At 38.3% G+C, this 26,581-nt stretch overlaps 2 protein-coding genes and 1 pseudogene across 4 annotated transcripts; 2 read left to right on the plus strand and 1 right to left on the minus strand.

Moving 5' to 3' along the window:
• Positions 1-475: 475 nt before the first annotated feature.
• LOC113120310 (visinin-like) lies at positions 476-5,715 on the minus strand. The gene is made up of 4 exons (XM_026290210.1): positions 5,629-5,715; positions 4,224-4,611; positions 760-871; positions 476-660 (listed from the first exon to the last, which is right to left on the minus strand). The coding sequence occupies exons 2-4, from the start codon at positions 4,602-4,604 to the stop codon at positions 578-580; spliced, it is 576 nt and encodes a 191-aa protein (XP_026145995.1). The 5' UTR covers positions 4,605-4,611; positions 5,629-5,715; the 3' UTR covers positions 476-577.
• A 9,143-nt stretch (positions 5,716-14,858) lies between these two features.
• LOC113120242 (coiled-coil domain-containing protein 106-like) lies at positions 14,859-17,820 on the plus strand (annotated as a pseudogene).
• Positions 17,821-18,696: 876 nt separating this feature from the next.
• Positions 18,697-26,175, plus strand: u2af2b (U2 small nuclear RNA auxiliary factor 2b). Of its 3 annotated transcripts, XM_026290105.1 has the most exons (13): positions 18,700-19,184; positions 19,785-19,805; positions 20,069-20,201; positions 20,553-20,588; positions 21,676-21,782; positions 22,243-22,394; positions 22,612-22,728; positions 22,813-22,951; positions 23,200-23,279; positions 24,344-24,466; positions 24,550-24,636; positions 24,860-25,111; positions 25,297-26,175. In XM_026290105.1, exons 1-13 carry the CDS (start codon positions 19,136-19,138, stop codon positions 25,429-25,431), a joined length of 1,431 nt encoding a protein of 476 aa, XP_026145890.1. In that variant the 5' UTR covers positions 18,700-19,135; the 3' UTR covers positions 25,432-26,175. The 3 variants fall into 3 exon arrangements, with proteins under 3 accessions (XP_026145891.1, XP_026145890.1, XP_026145892.1); XM_026290106.1 differs by lacking the exon at positions 20,553-20,588 and having other exon boundaries at positions 18,697-19,184; positions 25,297-25,431; XM_026290107.1 differs by lacking the exons at positions 18,700-19,184; positions 19,785-19,805 and adding an exon at positions 20,354-20,428 and having other exon boundaries at positions 20,073-20,201.
• Positions 26,176-26,581: the final 406 nt, after the last annotated feature.

Raw genomic sequence — 26,581 nt, forward strand, 5'->3', positions numbered from 1 at the left:
TTTGTATTCTATTTTCTTTTCATTTATTATACTATATATATATATATATATATATATATATATATATATATATATATATATATATATATATATATATATATATATATATTTGGATAAAAGCATCTGCTAAATTACTAAATTTAAATGTAATGACGCAAAACATAATCATTTTGAGTTTTTGCTAGATTGCTTTATAATTCCTATATAGAGAGTCACTTCCATGCCTCTAGCTGAATTTTGCACCACAGCAATGATGTCGTGAGCAAACAGCCTATTACAGTGGACAGCTACACGTGCATTTGTTGCTGCCGTCAAGCAAGGGAATGTGGGAAACAGAAAGAAGCCATTTATATTATTAGATGTAAGTGTACCATCAGATTGATTTTGAAACTGATATTTCAGTATAAAGGAAAAGCCTTACAGTTGCTTTAATAAAAACATGTGAAACTAACAGAACACAATGGCGACACACAAATTAAGGATGGCGCATCTTTAATGAAAGCGTTTAATATACAACCAATGCACAGGAAGTCAAGCATGGCAAAACCACTGTTTGCATGAACATGATCATGATGGGTCATTTATGGTCGTACTGAATAAGTCGCAGGGCAATCTCATTTGACTGAACGGCTTCAATGAACTCTCCCTCTGCGACTCGTTCTGCATGTGTGAGAGAGAATTTAATTTGTAAATGTTTTCTCTATATGCTAATATCGATTAAAAACGAATCATAAGAATCTTAAGTTAGCAAATACTTACCATTATCCTTTTTTTCAAAGATGGCCCAGAGTTTCTCTGCCCTCTTCTCTGACGTATTCTCATCACTGGGAAGATTTGCCTGCTTCGCTTTTGGTATGAGACTGAAAATTGCCTGACGGGAAATGAGACCAGGATCAAGTGACATTGTTTTTAGTCTGAATGAACTCACCGCATCTCAGCAAGTGAATACGGAATTTTCATTTGAATCACATAGTTTTAGTGACAATTTATATTTGAAGTAGGCTACTGTGCCACTATTAGAAAGCCAAAATACTAAATCTGTATATTACACGTGTCTTTGTTAATGGGCCTGTAATACATTTTACCTTGTAGAGTTCTATAGCTTTTATATAATTATAATTTATGGGTGTCAACATGTTGCATGTTAGGGTGTAGTATTCTTTATTAAAATGTTTGTTTCGGTTCAGTTAGAGTTCAACTGATGTCATAATGGCTGTACAGACATACCTATGATTTTGTTTAGTTTATTTATTTTTATTTTTAGATGTTGTTGGCCATTACATGGACCTATTCTTTGGATAACATCTCATGACGCACAAACCTATTTCCAAATCTGTTATTTTGTCCTGTAATCCATGCTTAGCTCAGTTTTAATGGATTGTGTTTAGGCTATGTGCTAAATTTATTCCCTCCTCTCCCTATCTGTTTGGTCTCAGTGCTGTATATGTCTTACTCCTTCTTTAGAGCTTAACTTGCTTGTTTGGTAATTTGTTTGCAGGCTGATTCGACTCAACCTAAAATAACTGAAGTTACCTAACAATAGGCCAATACAAATAGATGAAATGTTGCCAGTTGTGCCGATCTTACTTGAGCACTTTAGCAAGATAACAAGGACAGCAAGGTCTGAAATGCACTTCTAACTCAAAGCATACAAGGCAAAAAAACTATAATAAATAAAAGACTAAAATTAACAGACTTCCAATCACATTAATCACTAAATATTAGAAAAATGTGTTAGCCTGAAACAGAAATGTAATTATTGGTTTCAATAACCATTAACATTTTGGTCCGTTCACACAAAAATAATTCAGAAGTCCTGAAATATAGTGCGTAAGACCTGTTTACACCAAGAACGATATACAACGATAAACTATAACGACAGCGACACAGAGAAACAATATAATTGGAATTACTTTCAGACTGATTTTTTTGCCCTACTAATGGATTATAAAAAACCTTGATAGCCAATCAGAATCCAAACGACTTTAAAGACCTCAAGCATTTAAAGGGTGGTGTTGGCGCAGTGGATAAGACGCATGCCATTGGTCGGAGAGACCTGGGTTTGAATCCACTGTGAGACATCAATGTGTCCCTGAGCAAGACACTTAACCTCTAGTTGCTCCAGAGGCGTGCGACCTCTGACATGTATAGCAATTGTAAGTCGCTTTGGATAAAAGCGTCAGCTAAATGTAAATGTAAAGGAAATCTAATATACAATTTTCAGACGACAAAACAGAACATCATAATGCATTGGTGTTGACACTGTAGTTGTCATTATAGTTATTTTCTTTGTGTGACTTGACCTTAATCATTTTTGGAGCTCAACCACCCTCATTAATTTTTACTTTATTCAGTGATACATTTCTCTCTGTGTGTTCCATAAAAGAAATTTTTATTTGAAATGATAAGAAGGAAAGTAAATTCCAAACTAATTTTTATTTTGTGGTGATCTATCCATTTGTACTCCAATAAACAAGACAAAATTAGTATTTGGCACATCTGAGAATGCTAATCAGTGATCATTCTCAGTGATGCTCAGTTACATTATTTATTCTAATTGATTCATACTACAACATCTCTATCCAACAATTTACACAATACACAACTTGGGAAATTGATCAGCGATTTCTTAGAAGAAGGCTTAAGAGTTGAAATGTCATTGAATCCCCCTGCGCCCATGGTCTTAAATCCTGATTGCACATTGAAGCGCTTATCTCTCTCACAGTACCCACCACCCAATCCTTCTGCCTCCCTCCGCAATGAGTCCTTATAGAGCTCAAGCTTAAGGATGATGTCACTCTATGCTTCTAATCGCTGTTCTTAGGTCAGCTTTAATTTTCAATTCTCTTTATGTTTTAAGCGTCACTGTCAAAATGACCTGACTCATGGTGCCTTATGACTTAGATGGGGTGTCCCGACACTAGGCAAACTTGAGATTCAGTAACTTTGCTATAGTTTTGCAGTCAACTGTTAATTATCAATAATGTAGCAATAGATGATTAACAGCAAATTTGTGTGACCAACTGGAGCCCAAAACTGGAATGAAATCTCCATAAGAAATATTTTAGCCCCCACTCGAAACTCCCTAATAATTCTCCCTAAAGTCTCTGTACATTTACCCACAAATCTTAATAAATAAGAAATATTGAGTTTGAAATACTATTATGTGTAAAGAATTCTGAACTCAACCAATATATTTGGGGGCGTCGCCATGTATTTGTCTGACCAATGACAGATAGGGGCGTGTTCAAGTAAATCTGTTTGAAATCACAAATTATGCAATTCTGTTTGGTGACGTTGGTGGCACAGAAATGACACACTTCAAGCTAACAAAATCTATCATGTAAATAAAAATCATAGTACTATATATGTGACCAACTGGAACACAAGCTAAATCTGCGTGGGAAACATTTCGGCCCACACTCCAAACTCGAAAATTTTTGGTTTTCTCCTGGAACATTTCGCAGAGCAACCCTAGTTGTAAGAGTTTATGTTTATGATGTTTAATCATTATGAATTCCCAATGGGTGTCAGTGTTTTTTAACTAAAGGTTTAGTGAAGTCCACAAACATTGTGAACTCCACAACACAACTAATAAAAATAACACAGAAAAAATACTATATAACGATTTTGATGAATGGTAAAAAAAAACAAAAAAAACAAAACATTGACAGCCAATCAGAATCTGACCTTTAAAAAGCTTGAGATTTTAGTTTTGTAGATTCGTGAATGGTTGAAATTATCTAAATATTTTGCTAAATTCACCATGCAGTTTTACTTGTGATCCTTACTGTCTTGAGTTTATGTAAATTATGTAATATATCATATTTGCATGGCTAACTTAATAAACAAATAGGAAAGATTAAGTTTGAAATACTATTATATGTGAAGAATTCTGTGATTAAATCAACATTGATTCAACCAGTTTATTGGGGGCGGAGCTATTTGTTTGTCTGACCAAATATAGATGTGGGCGTGTTCAAGGAAGCCTGTTAGAAATCATGAATTGTGCATGAATTATTCTGTTTGGTGACTTTAGTGGCATAGAAATGACACACTTTAAGCTAAATCTATCAAATAAATAGTGATATATTTTCATAGTAATTTCTATGATAGATATATTTGGAATAGAGTAAATCGTTGGAATGGAGGTTTAGGTTGGAGAACAGCTCCTTAAGCAATTTTTTGTGTACAATTTATGTCAAATCTAATAATTTTCTTACCTGGCTGAGTTCAATTACTTCAGGTTTTGTGACGTAACCATTCTTGTCCACATCAAACAGTGAGAAGGCCCACTCCAGCTTCAAGGTCGACTTGCCCGAGGAGGTCATATGAAGCGCAACAACATACTCTTTAAAGTCTAATGTCCCATCATCATTGGCGTCAAAGGACCGAAAAACGTGTTGGGCATAAGCTTTGGCATCACTTTCAGGGAAGAATTTAGCGTAGATCTCCTCAAACTGCTGTAGTGTGATGCGACCTGTAGGACACTGCTTCTGGAAGTTTTCATACCACTGGGTGATGTCAGATTCAGAGAACCTGGTGGTCAGCCTGAGGTCATCCAGGATCTCTCTGGGAATCCCTCCACTCTGTGCGTTTCCCATGACCTCCCTTTGAGTGATAGAAGAATAGATAGAAGAAACTGATGCACTAACAAAGGTCTGAAATTATGCCCCTAGTAAAGATGTTAGTCAGCCAAAGTTTCCAGTCAAAACTGTAAATTAACACAGCAAGTATTTCACTCCAAAAACTTTAAACTTCATTCAAATGAAGCCACGATACTAGACATCTTAGTGTTCCTGAAATAAAGTCCATAAAGTATTTCATATATTTTCTGTTGCTTTTATTATTATTATTATTATTCATTGTGCGAGACTGGACCATTGACAGTCAATAGACGGTTCCCTATCATTTTAATATCTTGACCCAGTCTTTTATATTGTACTTAATAAAATAACGTTTCTCAAATTGGCATTTAGTTGTTGTTTATCGCCGTTTGCTGAGAAATTAGTGTCAGTGTTGATGAAAAAATATGAAAACACTTCAAAACTAGAAAAAGAAGACGACATGTGACTTAAAGGTACCTCTCTTTAGAAAGAAAGAAAAAAACCTCACCTCTGAAATATGTCCCAAATATTTTGCACGTTGGAATTAGGAAACTGTAACTAAATTATGGCTGTGCATAGATTACAATATTACACCTATTATCAAGGTTGATATAATCAGTGGCTATGCCTTTTAAGTCATTAAATTACAGAAGTGTCCTAATGAACTGCAGTAAACAAAAAGCAATTTAGTTTATTTTTTTGCCCAACCTAAATCACAGGCTCATAAAGGTTTTTTTCCAAGGTTTTATGTAATGTCAACAGAACTCGAACAAAAAAAGGAGAAATAGATAAAAAAAATTAATAAATAAACTCAGAAAACAACTGAAAAAAAAGAAGAGAAAAAAAAGTAAAGCCACTGACTGGGATGCGTTTATAAATGTTTAATGCAGTGTATATTAATACAATGATGCAAACCAGTAAAACTTATGCGAGTTCTGATTAAAATCACTAGGATCATTAGTATTTGTGCTCTAGAGAGAAATCAATCAGTCTTGTATTTGTATGAAATGAATATGCTTACCTGTGGTTGTGGATCAAGAATGAAGAATGGAAGGGAAGTTATCAAGCTAGAGTTTGGAGGAGTAATGAGGCAGTGATAAAGGAGGCGGCGACCTCTCCATACTCACTTAAGTCAATTAAACAAGATTCCACAAGGCTCAGCCAGAACGAGATTTCCATTTCATGTTTTGCACAATTGCTTTCTTCTGTTCTTTTCTGTACTAATTCCATAATAATTGTAGACACATTCTGGGTTTTAGCTAAAAAGCTCTAACATCATGACTAAAATAGAGTACACACTCCTGGATGAGTTGAGTTAAAACATATGATCCAACTGTTTGCCACAATACCAGATTTTTAAATTTTATTTTATGTTTTTTAGAAGTAAAATGATAAAATGACCACAGTTTTTGTAGCCAGATAATTGGTTGTTTTGTGAAAAAAACAACATTTTGACACAGACTTTCATTTTTACATACAAATGTAGTTCCAAAAAACAGCCAAGGGGTGCGCTGATCTCAACAATTAAAGACAGATTTCCATTCAGATCTTCATAAATCTCATTAAATTCAGTGGTAATGGCTTCCCCTCCAGGCGTACACAATCTTAATGTATGTTATTGGCTTTTGAATTAAAAACTGCTAAATTTGCAGTAGCTTGAAATTATCTGGGCAATTACATGTTTATCAGCATTATATATATATATATATATATATATATATATATATATATATATATATATATATATATATATATATATATATATATTTATGGAAAAAATAAGAGGTTCGGTTTGAATATTGAATTTCTGCGCTGCTCTGCATCTGCACTTTTCCACATTTTTAAGCATTGGATTTTCTCTGGGTCATTAATACATCCTGATAGTCTTCTTCTGATCAGCTTACTGTCCCTAGTCTACCTTGTCCTGCCCACGATAATGTCCCCATCCCAGACAATCCCTCTATCTAAAAAGAGAGAGAGAGAACACTGAAATAAACACATTGGAAAGAGTGAACAAGGAGGGAAAGAACCATAACACATGACATCACATGAAAGCCAAGTTTCTGTGCACAGGTCTTTGATGACTGGTATCCAGATAATTACTGCTTTATATGCTTGATTAAGTGCAAACCCAAACATAATGTCAATTTACTGTAAACGCTCCCCAGTGAGCATGTCCTAAGATTTAACACAGTGAGTTGCTATATACAATATGTGTCATGTAGTCAGTGACAAATTGTTGGCTTGTAGTTCATTATCTTTCCATAAAAAGTTTGCTTTATCATTTTTTCTTACAATAACTCAAGCAGTTGAATATGAATGCATTGATAAACACATTGTTATGGTCTTAAAATTGATTTGTCAAATTGATAGAAACTGTGTTAAAAGTAGTGAGTTTCATGTGTAATACTTAAGTCAGTCTAACAGCATTTTAAAATTGTTAGCATATTGCATACCACCTGTTACAGTAATAAACGGCAAAATTGATCAATCCTGTATCTCTTTATTTGTGCATCATAACACACTGAGGTTAATTTTTACAGTTTACAATAACGCATATTAAAAAGTAAAGGGGCAGTGTAACTCGCTCGTTGTCACCCTACAGAAATATAGAAATAAATAATAGCAAGCATGGTTTCCTTCCAAAGTGGTATACCATGCAGTAGGTTGTCTACTAAGATGTTTGCCTCAAAAACAGGAGTAAATAATAATCTGTCCAAAAGATTTTCAAGATGTTTAATCTCACAGATTTCAATCTTTTTGAAAGGAGGTGGTTATCTGACCTTTGGGATCCACCATATTTATAAATAACTACATCTACTTTCTTTTTCACAATTTGCTATCTCTTATATGACACCAATTTATTGATGTAGAATTGCATAACCTCCATTGATTTGTATTTGTATCTAACATTGTTCTTTTTCCACATTGTAGGCCTACTTTTCTCACATCAAGTGCCAATTTCCCTTACGCACTCCAGTCTGTACCACACTGAATGTGCCACTTTTAGACCACATGTGCTAATAAGTTCCAATCCCATTAGATGGCTTAAAACTAGAAAAGCCCTCAGAGATAAAGTGTAAAACAGGAAAATACCCTACAGCTAAATAAAGGCCAGTTTTTTAAGTCTTAGGCTAACTGTAAGCTTCTTTCTTTGTTTACTGGAGGCACTTTTAGAAGAGGCAGAAAAGAAAGCTACTTAGAAAAACATTGTGTTTAAACATTCAGGGTTTAAGATATTTCAATAAGAACCAACAATAATGCAGTTTTAGATTTATCACACTTAAAAAAAAATCTTGCTAATTTCACAACTGATGTACAGAACTCTCACATCAATGTAGCAATGTAAAGGATACATATTTTTAACATTTATAAAAAAGAAAAACACTTTTTAATTTGTCAAAAATGTTATTTTTATTCATGTAAAAATATGAACATGAAATGTTCACGTTTGTCTCCACCTAGAGATCATATGAAGTAGTACTGCAAATGTTCTCTGATTGGTTGAAAAAAAATATCTAGCCACATGAACGTTCATTTAATAAAAAATAAAAAAAAACAACACTGACAATTTGCCAAATATCAATCAAGATCATACACATTTTTTGTACATGTTCGATGCAACAATTTCTTGATAAATAAAAAGAAAAAATAATAACTACAACTTTACAGAGAATAAACACTGCTCTTGACCATAAGTTGCCAAATACAACAGCAAATAAAATAAGTTAAAAAAAATCAAATAAAAAAATAAAACACTGCACAACAGTACACTATATTTGTAACAATTTTGTTTAGTAAAGTTTTTAATTACTTGCTACAGTAATGGAACAAACTCAAATCTTTATATTACAAAAGTACAACAGAGTTATCGAAAAATCTGTTAGATTTGGTTTCCAGGCAGTTTACCTAAGGTCAGAATATTTACATTTAACAATACTATTTTTCATCTTTAAAACTCATATTTAAATCTGTCAGGCACAAAAATGAGTCAATGTCTTTTTTATAAAAAAAAAAAAAAAAAAAGAAATGAGAAAGAAATCGGCTAACAGCATCACCGCCGAAGATTCAGGGCCCTCTTTGATGATGTGTATATATTTTCCTGCTTAGGTTGCGGGCCAAGCGATCCACAGCATTGCCGATTCCACTCAGATCCTTCTGTGTTGGCAAACCCTCAATGTTGCCGCTGTACCACATGACCCAACCGCCAAGAGATATCAGTACCAAAAGAGCCCCAGTGTAGACAAGGAGGTCCCCGAAATCTCTCCCCTTCATTTCCAGTGGCACAAAGAGCCCCAGAAACAGAGCCGTAAAGCCAAAAATGTCAAAAATAACAGCAAAGCCCAGGGCCACTTTGCACTGTTTCAAACCAGCACATGCCATGCCAACTGTTTGGGACAAACAGATAGTAAAATATGTTTTTGTAGCAAAACTGAATGCATTCATAAACAATGTATAAAACAGTGTAAAAATGAACAATGCAAACAGTAAAAAATAGAATAAAGCCTAATCCACAACTGTTTTCCTTTCTACAAAACGCTTTTGTAACTCTGTTGGGTCATCCTTAAAATATGGGGCTTTAAGCCACAGATGTGAAAGTAAAGCAACTTTAAACATTAAATCGATAAGCATAACTTACATTAACTTTAATTTATATTTTGTATGTGCTCAGAAAGACCATGTGCTAGTGTACACACTCAAACAATAGACAGTCTTATCCTCACACAAAAATGACACAAACACGAAAACGTTAGGGCTTTATCGATCTAAAATGCATTATTAAGTATACTGACCTTTATTCTAGTATCTTCTTTTTATCATATTAAATATCTCCTCACTTTTCAAGCGTGGGTGCGTCAGGTATGAAGTATGAACTAAACCTGTCTGAAGCGGTTTCCGGAGTCACCCAGACGTGTTGATATTTGACACCTCCGGAATGCTGCTCTTTCAAACCAGTTACCATGTTAACCAATTATCCATGAAAATAGCTAAAACAGTTATTGTTTCTGTGATCATATCATTCAAATTAATCATCTTACACTGTTTGACTGAGGTCTTATTTGATGTATTATAAATGTACAGTAGCTGTAACAATAATTGGTGGTACTATTGTAGGTTATCTGGCATAAATTTGATAAAGCTATATCATCATTCTTGTTCGTTTAAGACATCGACATCGATTGGGGTAGATCCATTTTACATAAAATATTTAATAATATAAAAAACAAACTTGATGCAAACCTTGAAATGCACATTGTGAAGTACTGCAACGTCTCTTGTGTAATCATAGCTGTGGCCTATACTTGCAAAATTACCAATGAAAGTAAATAAAATCCTGAAAATGTTTTTTTTTCTTCTTCTTTCATACAATAAAAGATATTGCTGTTGGAATATCATAACATAATGAATTACTATTGAAAATGTTGCTAACACTTTAGAATACTGTTTCCTACTTATAACTAATAAGGAATTATTGAAGAAATAACAGGTGATTATTCATTAAGACTTAACTCACTACTAACTACTAAGGAAGATGTGTTAACTAATCAGTATGTAATATAATTTTATGATAGTATTAAGTAACAGTTAGCTTATCAGTAACTAATATATTCTGTGATACCTCCTGAAGAACTACTATCAATTATCAACTAGTTAAGGTTCAAGAAAAATAACTATGAAATATCTACTACTGAACAGTTATACGCAATATCAATATCAAAATCAGGCCGTGGCCCACAAATCAAGTACTTCAGTAAGTACAGATACCCCAATAAAATAAAACTCTAGTAAAATTATAAGTATCATTTTCAAAATTACTTGAATAAAAGGACAAGTGCAAAGTACTACTACAGTAGCAACTTTGTTACAGCCCACTTATTAGCCTATAATTGAAATGAAATATGCATTTTGTTTGCTTCTAAATGTTTAACTTTTGATTACGTAATGTTTCTTAAATTTGTTAAAATGTGGGCAGTATACATGTTAAAATGGAATAAAATATGCTGTATTAAGAAATGTTCTCATCTGAAATAAACATTGTAAACGTATTTTACAAAGTTTATGATTACTTTTATAGTTTTTTTTTGTCAAAATTATGAAGTTTATTATTATTTACTAATAGGTTTACTTTAGAATTCTGTTTCAGGTTCTAAGTAATTCCTGCAGAATTATCTGATAATTATTTATTAATTACTAATGGGTTCTCAACATTTCCACTTTACAATAGGCCTAATGTTTCAGGTTCAAAATAAGAATTATTTGATAATTCTTTATTAATTACAAATTGGATACCTGTTGGATTGGATTTTCACTTTTCCTCAGGCTTTGCCTTACATACAGAAATTGAATGAATGATAATGTGGTATATGCTGAGGAGGCACACATACAGTACAGTATATAAAATATAAAAACTAAGGTAATTATCGCAAGGCACTGGAGTCATGGTGGGGTTCCTATTGGAAGCTGATTCCTTACAAAACAAACTCACAAAACAATTCACTACATAGGTAAAACATCTATAAAATATACTGCATTTATAAATATTGCATTTTCATGTCTACTACTATTGCTAATAACATTTATATGAAAGGGTCACAATTCAATGTAATTGTGTAAAACTGTTCATTAGTTACTTCATAGTTATTTTTCTTGAACCCTAACTAGTAGATAATACTCATGAAAATAAAGAAAACTCTTTGAATGAGAAGGTGTGTCCAAACTTTTGGTCTGTACTGTATATATATATATATATATATATATATAAGGTCCACGCTGATCAAAAATTTTCAAATTTAAAATTCTAATAGCTTATGTAAATCTGCCAAAACTGGATAACCGACTACTTACATTTATATAAATATCCGTTAACACTATATCTCTCATTAGTATCTCTTAAAATTATATTTAAATGCTGTACAAGTAAACATTCCTTAAAAAAACATGTTGTATCATATTTGAACTTATCACTTATATAATAATTTTCTAAAAGATAATGGATATGGATTATTTCAGTTTCTTCAGGCCAGTAAATATTCATGTTGAAATATTACTAACAACACCAAAGTTGTTCTTACTTGCATAAAGATCAACAGACCACAACCTCAAGGTAAATTGTCAGATTATAGTTTCTGCTAGGCTTTAATTGTGTTGGTCGTTTAGAGACCTTAACATTTAGGTTTAAGGTGATCTACCAGTCTGGACCAGCAAATAGCCAGTTTGGACCTAAAACCAGTGACCATCCAAGGCAGATTTGTCTTTTTCCTGGTGACAAGTTTGAAGAATAAAGATGGGTATTACATTTCCATCCCCTTTGAGGACAGCAGCCTGGATGAGTCTGGTTTGTATAATCAAAACAACCACACCTTCGAAGGTATTTACTCCAGCCACATTGTAACATGTTTGATTATCACAATTGAGGTCTACACTGTAGTATGTTTAAATGCTTCAGCACTGCAGAGTCAGGTCAGAATCTTCCTTGCAGTTCTGATCACCAGCCTCCGAGCACAACTGCGTATTTCACTGAAAAAAAAAACTCCTGGCTTCAAAAACGCATCAAAGATCTGGAGGAGGAGAGGGACTGCCAACTTGACAGATTTATTTACACCACCAAGAGTCAGGAGAGCAATTGTGGCATGACAGGAATGGTACACTTGTGCAAAGTAGTGTCTTGTAAAATAAAGATAAATTATCTTTATTTAATTTAAGAGACTGAAGCAGAAGCTGAGCCTCAACCCACCACTCTGAAGCCGCCCACCCAGAAGACAGCTATTCCTTCCCCATCATCTATGATGACACGCTCTGGAAAAACCACACAACAAAACATCTCGGTTACTTATGGTAACCCTCGTTCCCTGAAGAAGGGAACGGAGACGCCACGTCGGTGACCGACGAATATGGGATATCGGTTCGATAGACCAATCTACTTCGAGTGTAAACTAAACAAGCCAATGCACATTGGCATGCAATTATTGCATCCAGCTGCCGCTGATCACTGCGTGAGTATAAGAGGGCAGCAGGTGCAATGCATACCAGTTTTTTGCTGAGGAGCCGAGCCGGGAACCCGGCAGATCAGCGGCGGTACAGCAACCATGGCGACGGGACGTGGCGTCTCCGTTCCCTCCTTCAGGGAGCGAAGGTTACAATACGTAACCGAGACGTTCCCTTTCAGTCGGTCACTCTCGACGCCACGTCGGTGACCGACGAATATGGGATCCCTATCAAAGCGCCATGGGTGCTGCCCCTTCCAGTGCCCTGTGCGAGCCGCCTGCGCCCCTATTAGGTGTAGGCTGGGGCTCGGAACAAGTAGCTCCACTCACCGTTGTCAAAGCACTACCTCACTGGGTGAGATTGGATAACACTGGGAAAACGTACCCGGTCCGCTTGGAGCCGGGACGCTGCGGAAGCCCCATCCTTCCCGAAGGAGGTCTCTGAGGCAAATACACATATAGCATCCATTTAGGAGTATAAGGAGAAATTTGAGGTGATTAAAACCCTCTTGGGAAGGCAGAAGTCTGCCGGGGAAACATGGGCTCTTAAGTCTATACCGTGGACTATACACATATGAGTACCGCTTAGGTCTCAATATGGAACCCAGCCTTCCACGGTTCTCACGGATTCATCATGAAGGCCTGGCGCCAGACGTTCCGCCGCGTCCAGCTGCCTAGGGTCTCCAGTACGGACACTCTGGAGCAGTTTTAGCAAGCCGACACTAACCGGGGCCTCTCAGTGCCACTACCCATTTGAGGTGAGAACACAGGAGGATGCCGGCTCTACACGAAGGCTATAGAACCTAGCGAACGTGTTAGGGGTCGCCCAGCCCGCAGCTCTACAAATATCTGTCAACGAGGCGCCACGAGCCAGCGCCCAGGAGGATGCAACACTTCTAGTTGAGTGAGCTCGCAACCTGAATGGACAGGGCACATCCTGAGCCTGATAAGCCAGGGTTATGGCATCCAAAATCCAGTGGGCCATCCTCTGCTTAGAGACGGCATTCCCCTTCTGCCGGCCTCCGTAACAGACAAAGAGCTGGTCTGAGGTACTGAAGCTTTGCATCCGGTCCACATAGCACCTTAATGCTCGGACAGGACAAAGCAAAGCCAGGGCTGGGTCTGCCTCCTCCAGGGGCAGCGCTTGCAGGTTCACCACTTGGTCTTTGAAGGGTGTAGTGGGAACCTTGGGCACGTAGCCAGGCCGGGGCCTCAGGATTGCCTGGGAGTCAGCCGGCCCGAACTCTAGGCACGAATCGTCAACTGAAAATGCATGCAGGTCCCCTACCCTCTTGATGGAGGCCAGTGCAAGCAGTAGCACCGTTTTCAATGAAAGACACTTTAGCTCAACTGAATGCAAAGACTCGAATGGGCCCTGCTGTAGTGATTTAAGCACTAGAGACAGGTCCCAAGAGGGTATACAGGGGGGCCGGGATGGATTTAACCTCCTGGCCCCTCTAAGGAACCTGATGATGAGGTCATGCTTACCCAAAGACTTCCCATTCAGGACTTTGAGGGTGGAGGGAGACAACCTTCGCTCCAACCCTTACTGCAGAAAGGATAGCACGACTGCAATCGGGCATCTTCGGGGGTCTTCTCGGCGAGAAGAACACCACTCAACGAACAGGTTCCACTTCAAGGCATAGGCGTGTCTCGTAGACGGTGCTCTTGCCGAAGTGATGGTGTTCACTACCTCTTGGGGTAGGTCACCTAGAACCTCCGCGTCCCGTCCAGGGACCAAACATGGAGTTTCCAAAGGTCTGGACGCGGGTGCCAAATGGTGCCCCTTCTCTGAGTCAGTAAATCCCTCCTCAGAGGAACCGGCCAAGGAGGGGCTGTCGAGAGGAGCACTAGTTTGGGGAACCAGGTCCGAGTAGGCCAATATGGCGCTACTAGCAAGACTTGCTCCTCGTCCTCCCGGACTTTGCACAATGTCTGTGCGAGAAGGCTCACTGGGGGAAACGCATACTTGCGTAGGTCCCGCGGCCAGCTGTGTGCCAGTGCGTCCTTGCCGAGGGTTCCCTCGGTCAGGGAGTAGAAAACCTGGCAGTGAGAGGTCTCTGGAGCAGCAAACAGGTCTACCTGAGCGGCTCTGAACCGCCTCCAAATCAGCTGGACTGTCAGGGGATGGAGTCGCCATTCTCCCGGGAGCATTGCTCAAGACAGCTCGTCGGCTGTACGACTGAGCAGGCCTGGAATGTGAACGGCACGAAGTGACCTCTGAACCTTCTGACTCCAAAGGAGGAGGTGGCAGGCGAGTTGCGAGATGCGACGAGAGCGCAGACCTCCTTGGCAGTTGATGTACGCAACAGTCGCAGTGTTGTCCAATCGGACTAGCACAAGCTTGCCTCGTAAGAGACCTTTGAGACGGTTCAAGGCAAGGTGCGTTGCTAACAACTCTAGGCAATTGATCTGCCACTGCGGCTGCGGGCCCGTCCAAACCCCTGAGACTGCATGCCCATTGTACGTGGCCCCCCAGGCGGTGGTGGAGGCATCCGTGTAAACCACAGCATGCCTGGAGATCTGCTCTAGGGGCACCCCTGCCCAGAGAAATGCAAGATCTGACCACGGAGTGAGGGTTTGGCGACAGGCCGGTGTAACTTGGACCCGGTGAGTGCCACACTTCCATGCCCACCTCAGGACTCGGCCATAAAGCCAGTGCTGGAGCGGTCTCATATGTAATAGGCCGAGCGGTGTAAGTGCCGCTGTGGACACCATATGCCCCAGGAGCCTCTGAAAGAGTTTCAGTGGGACCGCTGTCCTGCTCTTGAACGTATTCAAGCAGGCTAGCACTGACCGCGCACGTTCCTCTGTGAGGCGTGCTGTCTGTTTGACCGAATCCAACTCCATACCGAGAAAAGATATCCTCTGCAACGGCGAGAGTTTGCTCTTTTCCCAGCTGACCTGAAGGCCCAACAGGCTCAGGTGCCGGAGCACCACATCCCTGTGCTCGCACAACTGATCTCGAGACTGTGCTAGTATCGGCCAATCGTCTAAGTAGTTGAGAATGCGAACACTCTGCTCTCTGAGAGGAACGAGAGCTGCCTCCGTGACTTCCGTGAAGACACGGGGAGACCGGGACAGCCGGAAGGGCAGGACCTTGTACTGATAGGCTAGTCCTTTGAACGCAAACTGCAGAAAAGGTCTGTGGCGCGGAAGTATGGACACATGAAAGTACACATCCTTCAGGTCGATCGCTGCAAACCAATCTTGGGGACGGACGCACCTGAAAATGCGTTTCTGTGTCATCATTTTGAACTGTAGTCATTGGAGGGCCCGATTCAAAACTCGCAGATCCAAGATCGGTCATAACCCACCGCCTTTCTTGGGTACAATGAGGTATGGGCTGTAAAGCCCCGTCCTCATATCGGCTGGAGGGACCGGCTCTATCATGGCCTTCGCCAGTAGGACTGCGATCTCTTTCCGCAAGACAGGGGCATCGGAAGCTTTCACTGTAGTGAAGCGGACACCGCAGAACTTGGGGGGAAGCCGGGCGATCTGAATCGCATAGCCGAGGCGGAAGGGTCGCAGAAGCCAGCGAGACGGGCTGGGTAGCGCTGACCATTCGCCTAAGAACCGTACAAGCGGGACCAGCAGAACCACAGCCGTACCCGCAGTGGGGCAGCGAGGTGGAACACAGGGACCCAACTCGGGCGGCTTGTGAGCAGGCCGGAGTGTGGTGCGAGTGTGGGGTGCAGGGCTCACCTGGTTCCACGGGTTGGCAGAGGGTGCGTGAGTAGGGCCTTTGTTGACGCTCTCGATCCGCCCGCTGCTGCCATCTGGCGAAGGAGGAGGATGAGTGAGGTCCGGTGCTTGGCCGTCCGCAACTCTCCGTGCCCTCCTGGGACCCAGAGAGGAAGGAAACTACTCTCCTGTCGAGATTTCCAGATTCTCCGCCTGGTCCTCCTCCAGGGGAGGGAGAGGTGCCTTCACCATCCCCCAGAAAGCAGCTACCTCTCTCTGGGTCACTCGTCCCAGGGCCTCTTGCTCTTCTGCTCACCGCCAAGTTTGACGGGGGCCAGGACGGGAGGGGCAGCCTGCCTGCGCCCAGCTCCACGGCATCACTTGGAGGCTGCTGCAGATGCGACGCGTGAGCAGGGGCGGATGCAGGGGGCTGCCCTCGGTGACGAGCAGGCTGGGGCACTGCAGCCGGCGGGTGGGTGGAGATAGCAGCAGCTGCCTGCCGGGGCAGGATGTGTCGGATCGCCTCAGTCTGCTTCTCTCTCTCCTTCTTCTTTTTATTTTAATCAATATGTGTTAAAAAGCTGTTGCACCAATCTCACATTTGCATTCTTTATTTTTAACAGTATTATTTTAATATCATTAAAATAATAATAATATTGTTTAGGTAGTATTTTGCATTAGATTTCATTTTTATATTTTCATATTTGAATTGAATTGAATTGAATTTTCAAACATATTTCTCTGTATAGTTAAATATATCTATTAAGTTTTAGGTTATTTGGTTTTAATTATTTTAATGAAACTTAATGAAAACAAGAAATGTTATTATGGATTTAATAAATATTTTTAAATGTTTTTATTTCAGTTAATATTTATTTTATTTCAAGTAATGAAAATGTTTTTGTTGTTGTTGTTGTTTTACTTTTTATTCACCTCAGATCTAGAAGACGAAGAGGTGATTGAGGAGGAAGAGTATATAGCAGAGGAAGAAGGAGCAGAAGGAAGGAGCAGGTTGTTACAGATGAAGATGGCGATGATTCAGACAGTAAAACCACGTAAGAGCTGTTCGGGAAGGCAGAATGGCCAAGTGTGAAAAGACAATGTGTTTTCCATATTGCGCAAAGCATGGAAAGATAAAGAGGTGAATTGTTTTTTTTTTTGGTTTCTATATATTTCAAAACAACTCTCTATATTTAAGAAATATCCAATAATTGCAGTTTTGTTCACAGTTAATGACCCTGCGGGTCTTCTATTTCATTACAATAAGATCTTTGTCACCTATCAAAAGTTGAAGAGCATGTCAAGAGCATTCCAGGTCCATGGGGTTGACCGAAACATCGTCACCTCCACCACTCCTATTGCTGAAATGATTTTGGTTGCTCCTGAGAAGGTATCTGGCGGGTTTTATTCCTCCAAGGAAAAGCTTCTGGATTATGTAAGACGCTGCTATAAAGCTCTTGACAATGCTCAATCATGTTAAGGTGCAGGCCTTGAAGAAGAACAACAACCTCTTGCTGCCCATTTCATACAGGTTCAGACACTAAATTTCCACAAATGTATTCCTTTTTTGGGGGGAGGAGCCAGCGCTATTGACAGAGTGGTTTGTATACTATGGAGTCCAAGCATTGACCTTGGCTTTTTTTCTTTTACTTTTTTTTTCTACCTCAATTCTAGAGCTACACATTTGGAGTGAAAAACTGTTAAAATCCCAGCACTGTGCCAACTCAGTTAATAAAGACAATTATTGAAAATGTGTAGATTACTACTTTTCTTTAATATTCTGACTTTTGCATTCACATTTGGATGATCTGAGGCCGGCTAAAGATGACTGAATAAAAGTAAAGTCCTCAATAAAATACAAACCCTTCCTTATTTATTGTAATATGGGACTATATAAACACTTTGTTGTTATTGATAAAGGTGAAAATAAATTGTATATAAATTCAAAGTGTTTTGCATTGCAAGTGTTTTGTATTTTTTTGCATGCTTTGTGTGCAAGTTCTTCTCAGGAGGTTACAAGCAAAAGTCAAAACTGAGATTGTTATTTACAAGAACCTGTTGTTCACCACATTCCTTACTAGTTTATGGTATGCCTATAAGAACAGGTATAATGCTAAAATTGTGTTTATACATTGTAATGTCAGTTTAACAGTCATTGTGATTATGTATTATTTTTCCAAGCCCTATTATGAGTCGACAATTCATTTTAAAACCATACCCTGCTGTTATTAAACACATCTCCATCACAGTATGGAAGAGCATCAAAACATTTTCAACACGAGCTCCACTGTATAGTTTTTAAATAAGAACACGTGTAATCTAAAATAACCAAAGCTAAAATGGCTTGTAGATAATACGTGGAGAGAAATTGAAAAACGCTCCTCTCCAGGCCTATAGGGGACGCACGGCGCCAAAGCTCCTGTTTCAGAGTGACTTTTGTGCGGTGAAGAGACGCTCAGCGCATCCGCCAACGCGGAGAAAGCGGTTAGCTTCTTTGGCCGAGACGGGCTAGACAATAAAGACAAATAGCAGCATTTGACTACCAGGGAATATATATAGCTAGAAAATCATTATATATAAGCGATTTAATCAGCTGTTTTGCCGACGCGAACCGTTTATTTTCCTACATCCTGCACCGGTTGAAGTTAGCATTAGCAGCTAACAACCATCCGAAGCAACGCGCTTATTTCCCTTTGCACGAAATTTGCGTGTCTCGGAAAACTCTGTATGCTGGTGTTACATTTTAAAAAGTCTATATTTTTATAGTCCGCCCCCTTGAAATTGCGTGGGACTGAGGAAGCTATTTATAAGTGAAAGAGCGTGTTAGCTGGAGTTTCTGCTTCAGATCAAAACACCAGGATGTCTGATTTTGATGAATTTGAGAGACAGCTTTCTGAAAACAAACAAGGTGAGTATTAATGTCCATTACTGACTGTTCTGCACAGTACTCGCTTGCAAAACATCGTAAACACTAAACACTGCGTCTGATGTTGGTATAAATAGTCCCTTATTGATGCAAACAGTAATGAAACTCATTCTACACCTGAAATATATTGTTGTTTTATTCTTAACCTATAAAGAAAAGATACTTAATAAGCTGTAAATATGCATAAACTATTGTTGATATTTAGTGATTCGATAGTTATTTTGTTTATGTACAGATGTTTGGATATAAAGGTGTCAACAAAAGCTTAATGCACTTATAAAAAGTTTATATTGTTATAGCCTTTTGCAGTCACAATTGAATTTTTTTTAAAACATACATTTACAATATGTGCTGAGAGGGTTTTATATGTGAAACTACAGCTCAAATGACTTTTATAGCTCAAAACGACATATAAGACATTTGTTATAAGTTGCAATAACTTCCTCTTTCCATCCAGTTCGCAGCATTTGTTCTGTTCTTTTCCTGTTTATTGTGAATCTGCTATGAAACAGTCTGCATTGTATAAAGTGCTATATAAGTTAAAATGACTTGATTTAACCTCTCTCATTCTCTTCTGCACAGGTGACAGGCTAAACGGTCATGGTGGGTATCCCAGAATAAGATGCAGAAAAGCACGCACAACCTCTCTTCTTCCTTTCCATCTAATCTTCCTTTTTTCCTCCAGATACTCACTGTGAAAACTGAAAAGCTGTATAAGATCTCTCTTCTTTCTTTAATTCTGCAGCTGGATTGGGCTGCTTCTTCTTTTTCCTATTTCTTTCCTTCTGTTTGCTTCAGGAACCGGCAGCTTTGTCTCCTGTTTTTGCATGCTTATGTTTTGCATGTGTGTCTTCATTCTGTCTCAGAGCGGGACAAAGAGAACCGTCACCGGCGACGCAGCCCATCACGCAGCCGCAGTCGAGAGAGGAAAAGGAGAAGCAGAGAGAGGAGAAGTAGGGAACGCCGCAGTGACAGCAAGGACCGCCGCCATAGACGCAGGTTCGAGTTGTTGTCAGACTCATTGATAAGGATGTTTCAGCACAAAGTGAGAGCTTTAGGCCTGTTGATGTAAATACATATTTAACCATCTGATTTTTTCCAAGTTATTGATGCCTTGCAAGCAGAATAAAATATCATTGTTGACCCCATAGATGCTCTTATTACAATATGAGCCACTTGATGCTCTGAATGTGAAACTGAAGTAGTGTTCAGTAATCAAGAATAAGGCAAGTTACCCAGTTAAATCTTTAGTCTAGCTCTTAAACCTCTTCCAGTTGTTTATGTACGTGGTTTAAGCTACTGCAAAGTAGCTATATGGATGTCAAACCCTGTTCTTAAATGTCATTTCAGTGATCATACTCAGAACCATCCCCAAGACAATGTCAGGTAATACTGCAGTTGGGCTGACCTGACCTTGTTTTAAGATTTTATTACAAATTCAAGTGTTGTGACTTTTTGAAGGCATTTGTCAAATGAATAACTACTTTAATTTCTGTTAAAGGAATAGTTCACCCAAAAATGTATATATGATTTAAAAAAAAATCCTCACCTTCAGGACATGTTGGAAAATATGTAGATGAGTTTATTTCATCATCAAAACAGATTTTGAAATAGTGTTACAGTATCACTTACTCACCAGTGGTTCATCTGCAGTGAATGGGTGCCGTCAGAATGAGAGCCCAAACAGCTGATTAAAAATATCACAAGAATCCACACAACTCTAGTCCTTGAATTAAAGTCCTTTGAAGTAAAAAGCATTGCTTCAGGCTAAAATATGAGTCCTCTATTCATAATATTTCTTTACCCAGTGAAAGTGTCTTCTCGTCTGAATCATGAGAGAAATATGCACAGAATCAAGCACTGTTTATAAACAAAAATAGTGCAAAACAAATATGTTGGTGGATTTTGATGTGTGAGAACAACAAGATGGTCTTCTCACTGGAGGAAATTTATATATCGTTTTTTACAAACATGCAACTTTTTGCTTCAAAAGATGATATTGGTTGAATGGAGACAAACCGTAAACAATAATCCACTTGTGAGATTTTTAACAGCTTTTTGAACTCTCATTCTGACGGCACCCATTCACTGCAGAGGATTCTTTGGTGAGCAAATGATGCAATGCTATATTTCACCAAATTTGTTACAATGAAGAAACAAACTCATCTACATTTTGTGTGGCCTGAGGGCAAGAAAATTAAGCCATTTTAAATTTGTGAATTGTTCTTTTAAAAGCCTTCTCTGTGTGTGATATTATTATGTAACAATTGTAGGTTATGTTATTTATTTATTTTTATTTTGTGCTTTTGATTTCTCTAATTTTCACTAGGATTTTAAGGCATAATATACAATATTATCTTAGCTCTGACAGATAAAAATCCTCATTATATTATTGAACATTTAATATACCAGTTAAATACAAATGAATTAACTTCAGTACTTTTCTTTTTGTCTCTGCCTTTCTGTAAATCAGCCGTTCTCCTCACCGAGAGAAAAAGAAGATGAAAATTAAGAAGTATTGGGATGTACCGCCTCCTGGCTTTGAGCATGTTACACCCATGCAGTACAAGGCCATGCAAGGTGAGGGACATGACATAAAACACTACTCTGTGTCCCTGAGTAGAGGTGTGCATGATACCTGTTGCAAAGATTGACAGAAATGTGTAGAAACCTGAAGCTGAATGACTGTTAAAAAATTAAATTTTTAAAATGACCTTATTATTTCTTAGTAGGATTTTTAAAATTGCTTTCTATATATAAATTATAAATTATCAACTTAACATTTTTAAGCATATATATATATATATTATTTGTTTACTTATCACCCACACCTATCACAAAGTATGATTTATTATATATATATATATATATATATATATATATATATATATATATATATATATATATATATATATATATATATATATAATAATTTTTTTTGTTTTTGTTTTTTTTAACCAACTTTTCCTGATAAAAACAATATAATTTAATAATTGATGTTTTGTTGTTAATGCAGTTATTTTCTCGGTCTCTCCCTCAGCTGCTGGTCAGATCCCCGCTACGGCTTTGCTGCCCACCATAACGCCAGACGGCCTGGCAGTAACGCCGACCCCGGTACCCGTAGTGGGCAGTCAGATGACTCGCCAGGCTCGCAGACTTTACGTTGGCAACATCCCATTTGGCATCACAGAGGTGTTAAATGAACACTATTCACATACTAGAATTTCTCTGCAGGGCTTTGGAGAACAGATACACATAAAAGACACTTTCATGATTAGATGTATTATGCAGAACCATATTGTATATCAAATTATGCATTCTCATTTCCTCTGTTTTTACATTTAGATTGTACATGCCATTATTCCTTGCTCACATTTGTTAAAGCTCACTTATAATTCTTCTTCCTCAGGAAGCTATGATGGACTTCTTCAATGCCCAGATGAGACTCGGCGGTCTGACTCAGGCCCCTGGAAACGCTGTCCTCGCCGTCCAGATTAACCAGGACAAGAACTTTGCTTTCCTTGAGGTGAGAAATGGCTGTGTTCACTGACAGAGGCTTATCTTGCTAATGAATAGGTAAGCTGGGTTCCTTACAGTTTTCCTCCTCCAGTTCCGATCGGTGGATGAGACCACGCAGGCCATGGCATTTGATGGGATCATCTTCCAGGCGCAGAGTTTAAAGATTCGCCGGCCGCACGACTATCAGCCGTTACCTGGCATGAGCGAGAACCCCAGCGTATATGTCCCAGGTACGCAGATTTGACAATTCCCTCAGATCACAACAAACCTGACATTTTCTTTTGAATACAAATAGCTTCAGCATCTGTTTGTTTTACTTTTGCTTTTCCAGGTGAATTAATTTTATTTAAACTTGACCCTAAGTAAATTAGCCGTTTACCAGGCTGTTATATCTATTCTCTTCATTAACCCTCTCATTTTGTTCTTTTCTTCTGCCAGTCAGTTGTCTGTTAATGGCTGTTCTCCCTCTGCTCCACAGGTGTGGTGTCCACTGTTGTACCAGACTCCATTCACAAGCTTTTCATTGGTGGTTTGCCAAACTATCTCAATGACGACCAGGTTGGTTACAAATGGTTTCTAAGTAGAAAAACATGCATATTGTATCAGAGCATATTTTAACAAATTAGTCTTTTTAGATAAAAAGCATAATATACCGTGAAACTATAAAGTCGCTTTTTACTGTAAAGATTTTTTTATTTTTAATTAAGTCTAACCCAGTAGTTTTTAACCATAGGAACCGAGACCCATTAAGGGGCTTTAGGAACATTCAAGGGGGCCTCGAGATGCTTAAAGATATTTTATTCTTATTTTACTGTATATAACTGTATTTTTCTTTGGAAAGCCAAGGTTCCCATGGTTTTAGAGAACCTGGATATGAAAAGTAGCCTAATTGTAATGTTAATTATAGACCTGTGAATATTAAAATGCCATGGACCGTTTTATAATGAATATAAATGGTTCTTGTGAGTTATATATATATATATATATATATATATATATATATATATATATATATATATATATATATATATATATATATATATATTTATTATTATTATTATTATTATATATATTTTTTTTTTTTTAATCTTTACTCTTAATTCTTATGCAGTAAATCATGAACAACTGGAAAAATCATGTGGCCTTCAAATATTGTTGTGGACATTGGGGGCCTTGGGGTCATAAAGGTTGAAATTGAGAATCAATGAACTAAACTGCAGAAAATAGAGTAAGTTAGAGTAAGTTACATTGAAAAAAATGAGCTAGTAGGATAGATTGGGTTATTCCTAAACAGCATAAGAACTAACAATAATATGTGGTACATTTTGCTCAGATTGTGCTTGTCTTGGTTATGTATATTGTCTGTCCCACATGAGAAATGAGCAGCAATGGTTAATTTAAAAAAAAAGTACCCAATTATTTGTGTGGTGTGACAGCAAGGTGAAACATGCATATTTGACACAAGCAAACTCATAGCAGAAAGTGGTATTGGAAAAGATAATGTTTTTGGCACACACATCCTTTACTAATGTTTTTTTTACTTAACACTTTTTTCTGTTGTTTTTTCCTGCTTATGTTAGGTGTGGATATAACAATTTGAATTGATTTCTTTATGTCCTCAGGTTAAAGAGTTGTTAACTTCTTTTGGACCGCTCAAAGCCTTTAATTTGGTTAAGGACAGCGCCACCGGCCTCTCAAAGGGCTACGCTTTCTGTGAATATGTGGATGTTAACATTAATGATCAGGTGAGTTGGCATGGTTCGATATCCATGGATTTTAACGTCCTTTGGCCCACTTTAACAGTTAATCTCTTAATACTTGTTTCCAGGCTATTGCAGGACTGAATGGTATGCAGCTAGCAGATAAGAAGCTGCTGGTTCAGAGGGCAAGTGTAGGAGCCAAAAATGCCACAATGGTGAGCATGGAGTTTTATTTTGTATATTGTTTTAAAGCTTACATTCAAAATGGACCCTTTTTAATTTCTTAATACACTACCACTCAAAGTTTATGGTCAGTAAAATTTGTTTGTTTTTGTAAGCACTTCCTAGTACAAACCTTGATGAGTGAGCTCTATTTTAAATTAGATTTTTTTTTTCTCAAGCTGTCTTTTTTTCTTTTCTTCCACTGACCCTTTGTAGACAAGTATAAATGAGATTCCAGTGACGTTGCAAGTGCCTGGGCTCATGACGAACCCCATGGTGCAGATGGGTGGTATTCCCACCGAGGTCCTGTGCCTGATGAACATGGTGGCTCCAGAGGAGCTCCTGGACGATGAGGAGTACGAGGAGATAGTGGAGGACGTCAGAGAAGAGTGCTCCAAATATGGCCAGGTCAAGAGCATAGAGATTCCCCGGCCTGTCGATGGCCTTGAGGTCCCTGGAACCGGCAAGGTAAGCTTTACTAAAGCAGCTCAAGTGATGGATGGGGGCCATGGACTTGGTCAAACTCTGCGGTTCCTCAGTCCTTACGTAGGTGCTGATTAAAGCACTTTGACTTCGAACCCTCCAGCAATGAACTTCAGGTAGCGCTACACAAACATACACAATCCATCTCACAAACTGTTTTACTTTTCCAGATCTTTGTGGAGTTCACATCTGTTTTCGACTCCCAGAAAGCCATGCAGTCCTTAACGGGGAGAAAGTTCGCCAACCGGGTGGTGGTGACCAAATACTGCGATCCAGATGCTTACCACCGCCGAGACTTCTGGTAGAGGAAGAGAGGAAGAAAAATAAGATGGAGGAGTAGAAGCTTTGCGATAATATCTCATAAAAAGACAGAGAAATTGAGGCAGAGATGACAAAAGGGGGAACATTTTTTTTTTTTTTTTTTTTTAACTCTTTAAAGAAAAAGTCAAAAGGTGAATGTTCCGGTTGTTTTTTTGTTTTGTTTTTCCTGGCTGAGATGATTTGTGAGCAATTATGGGAGGGCTTTTGCTTTCATTTGTATTTTAAGAACATTAGCAGGAGATATTCTGTTATACTTATTCTGTTAATAAAATTACTATTTTTTAATTGTATACTGAAACAAATGTAAAATTGTGACCATTAGAGAAGACGAAGTAACTATTGATACCCACCCGAATGTTTTCATTTGAATTACCGGGCTAATATGAACATCATATTTCGGTCTCTTACCTTCCTTTTAATCTTTTTATTTCTCATTTGAATATCCCACTGTGACATATCCTTCTCAAAGTAATTCGTCTTCTCTGTTGGCCAACTCCCCACATCTCCCTCCCATTTTGTAGCTTTTTGCAGTTCATATCTCCAGGTATTAGATTGTCCCAGTTTTTGTCTGCTTTTGTTCTTAAACTTAGTCTCTTCTGTACACATCACCAACCCATTAGATGGTGATGATGGCATTTGTCCAGTGTGGCACCTTTTCTGTATGTGTGATGTTTTTTTCTCAGTATAATAGGCCACTTTTGATAATAAAACTCTTGGAAGTATGATCAGTTGTGCGTCTGGTTGTCATTGATTTGCGAGACGCTAAATGCTACTCTGTTAAGAAGCTGTATGTAGCATTTTTGTACTTTATTTTTGGCTGGTCACATGCCTGCTTTTTAAACAGAACCAATATTTTCTTCATCTTGGCTCTAATTATGAATATTTAAGATGCTTATTACTTCTTACATAGTACAGCACTATCAGACTTGCATATTTGCAGATTTATTAAAATAAAACTATAACTATTTAGTGAATGCTAATACCTGAAATCAGTAAATGGTAATAATACACTCATGTAACCACAAGTGTCTATAATCAATTACAGATTTTCAAATGTTTCTCGTTTAAGGGCTATTTAGTGTTACCTTTTCCAAAGCCACTGAAGTTTGTTTGCTTGTGATTGCTTCATCAGAG

This window comes from Carassius auratus, chromosome 19 (assembly GCF_003368295.1).
Source record: "Carassius auratus strain Wakin chromosome 19, ASM336829v1, whole genome shotgun sequence".
Taxonomy (NCBI): domain Eukaryota; kingdom Metazoa; phylum Chordata; class Actinopteri; order Cypriniformes; family Cyprinidae; genus Carassius; species Carassius auratus.